Source organism: Dreissena polymorpha, chromosome 9, assembly GCF_020536995.1.
Source record: "Dreissena polymorpha isolate Duluth1 chromosome 9, UMN_Dpol_1.0, whole genome shotgun sequence".
In the NCBI taxonomy this organism is placed as follows: domain Eukaryota; kingdom Metazoa; phylum Mollusca; class Bivalvia; order Myida; family Dreissenidae; genus Dreissena; species Dreissena polymorpha.
This window is the reverse complement of record NC_068363.1, coordinates 82,982,930-82,995,993: the sequence shown is the minus strand read 5'-3', so window position 1 is coordinate 82,995,993 and position 13,064 is coordinate 82,982,930. Positions and strand designations below refer to the sequence as shown.

At 36.8% G+C, this 13,064-nt stretch overlaps 1 protein-coding gene across 3 annotated transcripts in view; it reads right to left on the bottom strand.

The window, feature by feature from the left end:
* Positions 1 to 13,064, bottom strand: part of LOC127843995 (casein kinase II subunit alpha) — a 163,667-nt gene that overhangs the window by 46,234 nt on the left and 104,369 nt on the right. For all 3 annotated transcript variants that reach the window (XM_052373955.1, XM_052373957.1, XM_052373956.1), the window contains one exon: positions 4,843 to 4,943. In XM_052373955.1, the coding sequence (XP_052229915.1) occupies positions 4,843 to 4,943 (101 nt within the window). The remainder of the gene's footprint in view (positions 1 to 4,842; positions 4,944 to 13,064) is intronic.

The following is a 13,064-nucleotide window of genomic DNA, read 5'->3' as shown; positions in this document are numbered from 1 at the left end:
TTGAACAAGAGGGCCCTGGGCCCTAAGGTGCTTACCTGATACCCTCTGCCTAGGGATAACAACAAGAGGGCCTGAAAGGCCCAAAGTCGCTCACCTGAGATTCAAAGGAACTGACCTGTTCTGTGCAGCCCAAGATGTCATAAGAACAAAATGTTCTTACCAACTTTCATGACTAGTGAGCACCCTGGCAGCCACAATTTTCAACAGAACAAGGTTTTACTATAGCCATACATGCCATACGTCCCGGATTGTCCGGGACAGTCCCGGAAATGAAGAACTTGTCCCGCTGTCCCGGCAAATGTCCCGGAATTTACAAAATCCATATATACATGTACCTTATCTTAGGCTTAATTGCACCTCGAATCTGTGTATATCTGCAGCGTCTCCATGACAATGCCTACCCGAATAGGCAGACTACGCTACGTGTCAAAATCGATCAATAAACAGGGGTCCTGTTATCATATCGATTGTCTCATGTTCGCGGTCAAACCGAAAAGGCGGCATTGTTTAATGTGGTTGTTAATTGACTTTAATCTACTACGTCATTATTTCCCGCTGCGTAAGGGCAAAGGATAGTTGTTCACACATCTGAAGTCCAATATCGCTGAGAAAAAAATTAAAAGCAGTTTATGTTCGCACGTTTAACCGACAAAGAAGTTGAGTAAAAAAGTAAGCATATAAAAACGTCATTATTATATAAATGTTATAAATGAATAAAGGCGTATCAACAACTACGCATTACAGTCTTTATGACAATAACGCAGTGACGTCACCATCTATGTTTAGAACGCTTACACTGAAAACACGTGGCTTGTATCTAGTAACGGAAGTAGTAATGTTTAATTTGACGTTAATAGATCAAGTGTATTTCGGATAGGCTTTCGAACTTTTGCAATTAACGATGCGAAACAAAAGAAACGTACCAACTGAGGAGCTGCGCCATGAGCGCATGATACGCCCGTCGTTCGCCAATGAAGTAGTAAGGTAATAAATAACCCTTTGAATCATTTTTTTACTTCAGTTTATTTGTATTTGAATACATGGTTTATTTTATAAGTACATGAGCATGGAGCGCCGTCTCCTTGACATTCATACCATATCTTTTTTTGAGTATATGTATGCATTTCTTTAGAGGATATGGAGTTGAAGTAAACCTGTTATAGATATTTTGACCAATAATAAAAGAGAAATGTAGATGGGTAAGTGGTAGTGTACAATCGGAATAGAAAAAAGCTCACCTTGTTCAATTTTTCAGGGATACTATTTCAATGGAGCATAATGTATCATCTTGCAACATCAATTTAGATTGAGGTTTGTCCATAGAGCAATTAGAAGAATACACAAGTAATATCTGCAAAAATGTTTGTCAATAATGTTTGTCATAAATGAGATGGTATACTCAAGATTTATTGACTGAGAGAAATCCAGATAGCTTTATGATCTGAGAAGTATGTCTCTAGTGTGCCACATTGGAAGTTGTCAATATTTTGACGAACAATAACTCTGGAACAACAATTCAGAATTCCGTCAAAAACGAAAGGGGATCAGGGTTTATCAATATTAAGATTGTGTTGAAATTTGAAAAAAATCCATCAAGGATATTTGAGCTACGGTAGGACATTCAATGAAATCACGAAATTTTGACGAACAAAGTCCCATAACTCTGGAACGACAATTCAGAATTCCGTCAAAAACGAAAGGGGATCAGGGTTTATCAATATTAAGATTGTGTTGAAATTTGAAAAAAATCCATCGAAGGATATTTGAGGTACAGTAGGACATTCAATGAAATCACGAAATTTTGACGAACAAAGTCCCATAACTCTGGAACGACAATTCAGAATTCCGTCAAAAACGAAAGGGGATCAGGGTTTATCAATATTAAGATTGTGTTAAAATTTGAAGAAAATCTGTCAAAGGATATTTGACGTAGCGTACGACATTAACAGACGGACGGACAGACGCGGGGTATACCATAATACGTCCCGTCATAGACGGGCGTATAAAAATGCATATGTCTATAAATATCGCTACATTTTATACATGTCCCGGAAAATCGGCAAAAGTCCCGGACAATTTAACTCAATGTCCCGGAATTGGTCTGAAAAATTATGGCATGTATGCTATAGCCATATATGGAAAAATGCCCTGCCCCCTATCAGCCATGTTTTTCAACCAACCGGCATCATTTTTTAACTCCTCCAAGATATTATTAGGATGAATCTTCTGACCAAGTTTCATGAAGATAGGACAATAAATGTGGCCTCTAGAGTGTTAAAAAGATTTTACTATAGCCATATAAGGAAAAAAGCCCTGCCCTTTGGCAGCCATTTTTTTTCTCAAGTAAACGTAACCATTTTCGAACTCATCCAAGATATCGTTGAGACCAATCTTCTGACCAAATTTCATGAAGATTGGACAATAAATGTGGCCTCTAGAGTGTTAACAAGGTTTTACTAAAGCCATATATAGCCATATAAGGAAAAATGCCCTGCCACCTGGTGGCCATGTTTTTAAAGCAACCAAAACTATTTTCGAACACATCCAAGTTATCATTGGGACAAATCTTCTGACCAAGTTTCATGAAGATCTGAACATAAATGTGGCCTCTAGAGTGTTAACAAGGTTTTACTACAGCCAAATAAGGAAAAATGCCCCGCCCCCTGGCAGCCATGTTTTTCAACCAACCATTATCATTTTTTAACTCTTCCAAGATATTATTTGGATGAATCTTCTGACCAAGTTTCATGAAGATAGGACAATAAATGTGGCCTCTAGAGTGTTAACAAGATTTTACTATAGCCATATAAGGAAATGTCCCGCCCCTTGACAGCAATGTTTTTCAAGCAAACATAACCATTTTCAAACTCATCCAAGATATCATTAAGACCAATCTTCTAACCAAATTTCATGAAGATTGGACAATAAATGTGGCCTCTAGAGTGTTAACAAGGGAGTCAACTACTGGTATTAGAAAGTATGTACAGGTTATCTTTCTTTAACAGACTGTTCACATGTTTTCACTATATACATATAGAGAAAACTACCCCACCCCCTGGCGGCCATGTTTTTCCAACCATCATGACCATTTTTGAACTAGTCCGAGATATCTGTAAAATCGATCTTTAGACAAAATTTCATGATGATTAGGCCAAAAATGTGACTTCTAGTGTTAACAAGCTTTTTTTACTCTATAAATATAAGGAAAATGACCCCCCCCCCCTTGCGACCATGTTTTTTTACTGATCCGAACCATTTTTTAACTCAACTGTCATATCCAGAAAACAAATGTTTTGACCAAATTTCATGAAGATTGGACCAAAAATGTGACTTCTAGAGTGTTCACATGTTTTCACTATATACATATTGAGAAAACTGCCCCACCCCCTGGCGGCCATGTTTTTTCACCTATCTGGACCATTTTCAAACTAGTCCGAGATATCAATGAAACCAATGTTTTGACCAAGTTTCATGATGATTGGGCTAAAATTGTGACATCTAGAGTGTTCACAAGGTTTCTTTATAGCCAGTGTTCATAAGGTTTTTCTATTTTTTTACCTAGTGACCTAGTTTTTGACCCAGCATGACCAGTTTCAACAATAAATGTGACCTCTGGAGTGTTCACAAGGCAAATGTTGACGCCGCACAACGGACAAAAGGCGATCACAAAAGCTCACCATGAGCACAGCTCATGTGAGCTAAAGGTATTTTTTGTATTTTGATTTATAATTATGTATATTTATCATTTATTTATTTATGTTTACTTTATTAAATTTTATTTTACCGTGTACAGATATCCAGATACTGTGCTAGTATTCGGATGATAATTTAGTATCCAAACTTTCATATAAACCTTAAAAAGTAACACATTTCTCTTGTTTTGCATAAGGGAAGGACACCTTGTTGTGCATGTCATTTAATTTAATCAGAACATGTTAAAAACCTCTACAAGAACCGTTTTTGAAATCTGCCGACATGTCATGAAGATTGGTTAAAAATGTCTCCTAGAATGTTAACAAGGTTTCACTATGGCCTTAAACAGAAAACTGCCCTCCCCCTGGTGTCCATGTTCTTTGATGAACCAGAGCCTATTTAAATCAGGTTTCATCAAGATTGATTTTCATACTCAGCCAAGACATCAATAGAATAAATGTTCTGACCTAATTTCAAGAAGATACAACTATAAATGTCACCTCTAGAGAGCTAACAAGGTAAATGTTGACAACAGATGACAGGCATCTCATGACCGGTTTTCACAAAAGCTCACCATGAGCATGTTAAACTCTGATACATGCATAGAATTGTATGATTAGTGCAAGTGAGTGAACTAACTAGCTTAATTTGATACACAATTACCAAATCTTTATTATTTGAATAAATTAATAGCAGAGGATCAGTTCCACAAGCTTCATAATTTTAAAACCCATCTGCATAATTTTGCTGTAAAAAAGAAATTTAATTTGATGCAACAGGCCAAATATGAAGATTTAGAAATGTGGAAGTAGTTCAATCTACAAACTTACACTGTATGCAGACATACCAACCAAGTCAAAACCTGACTCCTATACCCCATTTTACCATATGCATATTATGGATAGACCTTAATGAATATCTTTGAGTTCTGACTTCAGCTTTAATGAACCAATCTTCATTTAACACATCCATCAATATACTTTATAATTTATGTATTGAATATGTGTTATCCCTGTGACCTCTGTTCTACTTAACCCTTAATCGTATAGAGGCTTGTCTTCATACAGTCCAACAACCATATGAAATATATCATCTCTACGATGAAAAGTTCTCCATATCTCCTTACTCAATCCAGGAAGTGTACATTACCTTCCAAGTATGTCATTAAACCTGGGGTCTAAGTCTATCTGGTATTTTTCAATGTACGCGTATAGATCATCAGTGCCAAGAACCTTTGCTATTCGAACCAACTGAAACAAAAGCAAACAATACAATTTAGCTACATTGTCAATAAGAATTTATAAGTTACTTTTAAACAAAAAGTTGGTCCTAAAACCCTCACCTGACTTTGTGGAAAACTATTATTTGAAACATGACCTAAGTTTTGGACTAATGTGACCCAAATTCACATTTGTCATGGAAACCTAGTTTTGAGACACTTGCAACACATAATAAAATTCTGCTTATATATTGTCAACATTCTAACCATTTCATAAAGATTGATATATACACGAGGTATCTAGAGCAATTAATAGCTTATCATAGTGACATCTTTTTTGCTTTATATTTTACATCCTGTGCCTCTTGGATTGGGAAATTCAGTTGATAAACCATGACCTTGAGAAAAACTAGAGCTTTGTCACAGACGTGACGTATACCCCCACATGCTGCATTGATACAGAATATTTTGCATGCTGTCTTCACAAAACAAGAGAAACTAATTTATGGCGATTTTTAAGAATTATTATGCCATTATCATTTATGGCCATTTTGACCTCTGAACTCTTGAATTCTTTCGCATGACATGCCGTCCAATGACTGAACAAAATTAATGTACTGAGTCATTTTAAAATCTCACAAATATTGACATAGTTATGGCCCGGACAAGCTCATTTGTGGCCATTTTTGACTTTTAAACTCCAAGTGTGACCTTACCCTTGGAGATATTGACGTATTCTTTAACATGACACACTGTCCAATGATTGTGAACAAATGTACCAAGTAATTTTAAAATCTCACAATATGAATGACTTTGTTATGGGGTCAACAAGATAATTTATGGCAATTTTTGACCTTTGAACTCAATGTGTGACCATGACCATGGAGATATGGACACAATTCTTTCACATGATACACCGTCCCATTATTGTGAAAAAATGTACCGAGTAATTTTAAAATCTCACAATGAATGACAAAGTTATGGCCCGGACAACCTCATTTATGGCCATTTTTGACCTTTGAGCTCAAAGTGTGACCTTGACGTTGCAGATATTGATGCAATTCTTTTGCATGGCACACCGTCCAATGATGGTGAACAAATGTACAGAGTAATTTTAAAATCTCACAATGAATGACATATTTATTGCCCAGACAAGCTCATTTATGGTCATTGTTGACCTTTGAACTCAATGTGTGACCTTGACCATGGAGATATCGACGTAATTCTTTCGCATGATACATGGTCTAATGATGGTGAACAAATGTGCCAAATGATTTTAAAATCTCACAATGATCGACATAGTTATGGCCCGGACAAGCTCATATATGGCCATCTTTTACTTTTGAACTCAAAGTGTGACCTTGACCTTGAAGATATCGACATAATTCTTTCACATGACACACCATCCAATGATTGTGGCCATCTTTTACTTTTGAACTCAAAGTGTGACCTTGGCCTTGGAGATATTGACATAATTCTTTTGCATGACACACGGTCCAATGATGGTTAACAAAATTGTCAAATGATTTTAAAATCGCATAATGAACGACATAGTTATGGCCCGGACAAGCTTGTTTATATTCATTTTTGACCTTTGAACTCAAAGTGTGAACTTGACCTTGAAGATATCGACATAATTCTTTCACATGACACACCATCCAATGATTGTGAACAAATGTCAATTTAAAATCTCACAATGAACGACATAGTTATGGCCCGTAAAAGCTCATTTATGGCCATTTTTACCTTCAAACTCAAAGTGTGACCGTGACCTTGGAGATATAGACGTAATTCTTTTGCATGACACACGGTCCAATGATGGTGAACAAATGTACAAAGTAATTTTAAAATCTCACAATGAACGACATAGTTATGGCCCGGACAAGCTCATTTATGGCAATTTTTGATATTAGAACTCAAAGTGTGACCTTGAAATTGCAGATATTTACATAATTCTTTCGCAATTACACACCGTCCAATGATGGTGAACAAATGTGCCTAATGATTTTAAAATCTCACAATAAATGAAAAATTTATGGCCCGGACAAGCCCATTTATGGCTATTTTTTACCTTTGAACTAAAAATGTGACCTTGACCTTGGAGATATTGACGTAATTTTTTCGCATAACACACCGTCCCATGATGGTGAACGAATGTACCAAGCCATTATAAAATCTAACGATAAATTACATAATGATGGTCCGGACAACATTTCGGTTTAAAACGCACTAAGTGACCCTGTAACCTAGTTTTTGACCAGGCATGACCCATATTCAAACAGACCGACTGACAAAGCGACTCCTATAATAACAATAAATTTTGACTTCATTTGAACTCATTCATGCATTGACATGTATAATTCTGAATCATTTAGATACAACTTCTGACCATGTTTGGTGAAGATCGGATGAAATTTTCGACACAGACAAGACTCACCGACAAAGTGTCTCCTACAGTACAGTCCACGCGTTTTCCCCAATTTCCCTTGCTACTCCGTGGACTAGCCCACGGAGGGAGATTAAGAACGTCCCGCGATACGGGAAGTTTGCATGGTTGGTGCCGCCGAGGTTAACGATCAGCAATTTGATAAGCCGGCATGGCAGCCCTCTGCGTTGCGCAACGCAGAGGAAACTCCGTGTTTAACGAGATAACGATCAATTTAACTTTGTTTGACTTCCTGATTTTCAAATAAAATTACATTCATTACAAGAACATATGCATATAAAATAATGACATTCAAAATGTATTACCAGTAATTATCATTGACCAGTCGCCATATACGAGATTGCTCCGCCCACTAAGTTGTGTTTTCAAAAAACGTTTTATCAATTACTCCGACAGTCTTTGTTTGTCGGACCATGTGGCCGCAATAAACGAAATCTTTTTGATTATTTCGTGAGTTTGATTGACAGCTGGTGGCGAGTGGTCAATTATGGACCAAACCCAGGGCCCTCAATCTATCAAATCTGCTGCCGAATTTCGGCTGCAGTCCCCCACCTGAAAAGTATATTTTTTACCCCCAAGAACTGATTTTTTTCCCCCTCAGAAAATGTAAAAAAAATCGCTCACTTATAGTTGAAAATTGACTCCAAAATATCACGGTCCGTTATATCGCTTTGTCCAATATAGGCCTAACAAAAAAGAAGTCTTGTGTCCAGTTACCCGACCGAACCTGTTTTTAACCCCGACTCAAAAGTTTTTTCTGTTATAAAATCCGCATCCGAATTTAATGTCCGAAATTTACGCAACTGCGGAAAGCCTCTGAATCGTTCAGAACTGTTTTTTTTTTAATGTTTTGTTTCTTTGACATTAATTAAAATCAATAAATGCTTTATTCAAAATGCAGTCTTTAGTTTTCAAAGAGTATTTATTTGTACAGTAATTTACAGATAAAGACAAAAGCTTTTTCTGATACAAAATCCGCATCCGAATTTTATGTCCGAAATTTACACAACTGCGGAAAGCGTCTGAATCGTTCAGAACTGTTATTTGTGTTAATGTTTTGTTTCATTTACATTTATTCTAGTCAATAAATGCTTTTTCAAAATGCAGTCTTTAGCTTTCAAAGAATATTTATTTGTACAGTAATTTACAGATAAAGACAATCTGGATCAAACATCTTCTTGTTAAGAACTATATCTGAAAGGTAGTACTATGCCGTCATGCATTTCACACTGCTGATACCTGAAAATAATGACATTCTAATTGAGTTAAATATTCAATCAAGTGTAGTGGTAAGAAAAAAAAGCCTACCTACTGATCCACATTTAAATTAGATTACTTTTATATGCATGTAGATTTAGTAGAAGTCCACCTTTCTGTCCTATAGACAGTCACATATATAGAAATATATGTTTATAACAGTTAAACAAAGTTGTTGTTTTGTTTTTGTTTTATTCCCCCATGTACCAAAAATTCCCCCTCCTAAGGGCTGCGGACCCCTTCCCCCAAAGTAGTGTGAGGGCGCTGAAATCGACAGAGTGGCATTCACACCTGTTAATCCCTTTTGCCAAAACACCACAGACAGCAGTCTACACAATAGGTCAGTAGACAAGCTTTGCGTGTTTTGATAACGCCAAACACTTAATCCAGTTTCGTCCAGATGTTCTCTTTAATCAGTATACAGAACAATAACTATTTCAATAATTACTCTACTAAAATACCGTAACGATACGGTGTGTTTGAATTGAAATTAATTTGGAAGAAATATCAAATTATTCGCGATATAATTGTGTTAAAAAATACCAAAGAAACATTTTACCGAAAATAAACATAATTCAGTGTTCTCTGCGCTACAAAGTTTGTATGAAACAAGGATATCCGTAAAACTGATGGATGCTCCCCAATGATGCTTTGTCGATATATGGGTTAATTGTGTGGAAAAAGTGAGACCTTGAGAAAATCTAATATAAGCCTCAGTAACCTTGACCTTGACCCCAGTGACCTCAAACCTCATCAAAAGGTAGAGGTCCATGCAAGGTACCTACATGCCAAATATATAAGAGATCGGTCAAATTTTGAAGGCCCTATGAGAAACTGTAACAAAAGTGTGACCTTGAGAAAATCTATTATTAGCCTTGGTGACCTTGACCCCAGTGACTACAAACCTCATCAAAAGGTAGAGGTTTATGCAAGGTACCTACATGCCAAATATGAAAAAGATCGGTAAAGTATTGAAGGCCCTATGAGAAACTGTAACAAAAGTGTGACCTTGAGAAAATCTATTATTAGCCTTGGTGACCTTGACCCCAGTGACTACAAATCTCATCAAAAGGTAGAGGTCCATGCAAGGTATCTACATGCCAAATATGAAAGAGATCGGTAAAGTATTGAAGGTGCTATGAGAAACTGTAACAAAAGTGTGACAGACAAATCTATTATTAGCCTTGGTGACCTTGACCCCAGTGACCTCAAACGTCATCAAAAGGTAGAGGTCCATGCAAGGTATCTACATGCCAAATATGAAAGAGATCGGTAAAGTATTGAAGGTGCTATGAGAAACTGTAACAAAAGTGTGACAGACAAATCTATTATTAGCCTTGGTGACCTGGACCCCAGTGACCTCAAACGTTATCAAAAGGTAGAGGTCCATGCAAGGTACCTACATGCCAAATATGAAAGAGATCGGTAAAGTATTGAAGGTGCTATGAGAAACTGTAACAAAAGTCTATTATTAGCCTTGGTGACCTTGACCCCAGTGACCTAAAACGTCATCAAAAGGTAGAGGTCCATGCAAGGTATCTACATGCCAAATATGAAAGAGATCGGTAAAGAATTGAAGTTGCTATGAGAAAATGTAACAAAAGTCTATTATTAGCCTTGGTGACCTTGACTCCAGTGACCTTAAACGTCATCAAAAGGTAGAGGTCCATGCAAGGTATCTACATGCCAAATATGAAAGAGATCGGTAAAGTATTGAAGGTGCCATGAGAAACTGTAACAAAAGTGTGCCCGTACGAAGTGCGGAAGTACGGAAGGACAAACTGCAACTATATGCTCCCCATATATATATATATATATATATATATATATATATATATATATATATGAGGAGCATAAAAATCAATACACGCACGCTTTCCACGTATTAACCTTGAACTTGTACATTGCAGCATAATTTGTGTGCGCGCTTTTGGCGGGAAATGTACATGATGACTGCATATTGGAAGCATTTGTTAACGTCCTGTTAACTGTGAAAATCGGAAGCGTGTTTCGGATTACAAACTATTATTCTCATTTGAAAATTTAACGGAATATTTATTCTTGTGTTATATATGTTATGAATTAAATATTAATTTGTCAAAACGCTTTACGTGTCTTATATTCATTCACATTGTTGACGTACCTGTGAATAAAAACATTATTTTTTTATACAATTATCTTTATTTTTATAAGCCACAGTATTTAAACAATTTTTAATTACCATGTTTTTATTTTTTGGCATGCACAGTAGCACACTGCTACTGCGGTGTCGCGCAGCCGTGTCCTGATAAGCACGGAAATTGTCTGCATTTACTGACTAGGCTTAAGTAATAAACGCTGCGGGTATTAGCTAACTCAGCGGAACACCAAACGTTTTAGCGAGTACACCTTGCCTTCCCGCCAAGGAATCACTCTCTAGCAGACAAATGCCCCGCTGAGGGAGCGCGATTTTTTGGATAAAAACGAGTGGACTGTACTGTATATAACCCCCATATTTTAACCCATTCAAGCATTGACATGTATAATTCTGAATCAATCCATTCCCCAATACATCTGTATAAGCCCTACTCTATCTATTGTCTCTATTCATTACCACATAACCCAGTATACTTATTTCTAAAAGCAAATTCTGGCAAATTTTGACAAAACTAGAGCTTTGTCACAGATGTGACGAATACCCCCACATGCCGCATTGACACAGAATATTTTGCATGTTGTCTTCACAAAAAACAGCGGACACCATGCTCAATGTTTAAAACTCAATAAGTGATCCCATGACCTAGCTTTTGACCCGGCATGGCCCATGTTTGAACTTGACCTACACATTATCTAGATACAACCTCTGACCAAGTGTGGTGAAGATTGGATGAAAACTTCTTAAATTAGAGACCGGACACCATGCTCAATGTTTAAAACATACTAAGTGACCCTGTGACCTAGTTTATGACCCGGCATGACCCATATTGGAACTTGACCTAGACATCATCTAGATACAACATCTGACCAAGTTTGGTGAAGATCAGTTGAAAACTACTTGAACAAGCAAATTCGTTGAATTGATATCCCCCGCCGAATAAATTTTGTTTATGGATGGGTGTAGAACTTAAAGAAAAGGAATAAGTGAAGGGTTGTGCCTGATAATTGAAAACAATTACATCAGGACATTTTGAGAATCCATTTTAGTATGGTAGAATCTTTACCATACAAGGCATATTTAATCAAAATGTGTGATTTCGACTTTTGAGTGTGACTTTGACCATGACCCTAGCAACCTGGATCGTATATTTGATACTCAGCTAGATAACTGCAGGGTTTTACATTCATGTCAAATTTTAGGGGTCCCTAGGACTAAAGTTAATAATTTTCAGGGGTCCTGTCAATAAAAATGGGGGTCCCAACATAACTTAGTGATATATTAGTTGTATAGCACTCCTGTCATTCACACGTGCATGGTCCTTTATTCATGGCAAGAATGGGAAATTGGAAAAAAAAACCATCTGTAAATGGGTTTGATGTTACCTTCGCAGACATGCATGTTTCACAGTACATCAAATCATTTCTGAAAAGCCATTGATTCCGGCAAAATGTCGAGCCTTTTTAGTGGCAGGGGGCATTGTTTCAGTCCCACAGGAACCTTGCACTTGTTTGGCTGATACTGCATCTTTAGAACTCGTTTGAAAGAATGCTCGTAGGTCACCTTGTTTTGACATTTTGCAGACAAAATAAGGGAATATTTAAATGCATGCCATTTGAGTTACAAGCAGCGAATGTATGCTAAATATGCTGGCTGTGTCAAAGTCAATTAGTTAAAAGTATAGTTATCGATTATTTATGTAAACAATAGCCAAGATTTAACACACACCTATAAAATTAAAGATTGTATTTATTTTTATAGTTTAATCTTGCTTGCCAGATAATAAGCTATCGTAACCTCAGTAAGTGACATAAATAGCTCACATTTACACAATGTAATCTCAATTCGGGACTTTGCACCTAGCAACAGCAGGTGCGCGATTACACGATTGGTCCAACATCAACAACCGAGACAACTCATACATTCTTCTAGAAAATTACGTATTGCAGTTGTCTTTCAGAGTTTCTTGTTGACATTACGAGAACCAATACATTAAAATGATTGTGCGTCCCATGGGACGCAAATTAACAAATATGACGGGTCCTGACTGGCATTTTATGCGTATTTGACGCAGAATATCGCGTCCCGTAAAACCCTGTAACTGAGAACAATTGTGGACAGTTATAACAGAATCCCTTGATGCAAAGTACAGAAATGACTAAATAATGAATAATTCATCAAATTTGTGACCTTTAACCTCAATGTGTGACCTTGACCTTAGCCACTAGGATTATGGATGTTAAATGTGAAGCAACCCCAAATGATTGAGAACAACTATGGCAAGTTTCATGGCTCTGGCTCATGTGTTAATGAAG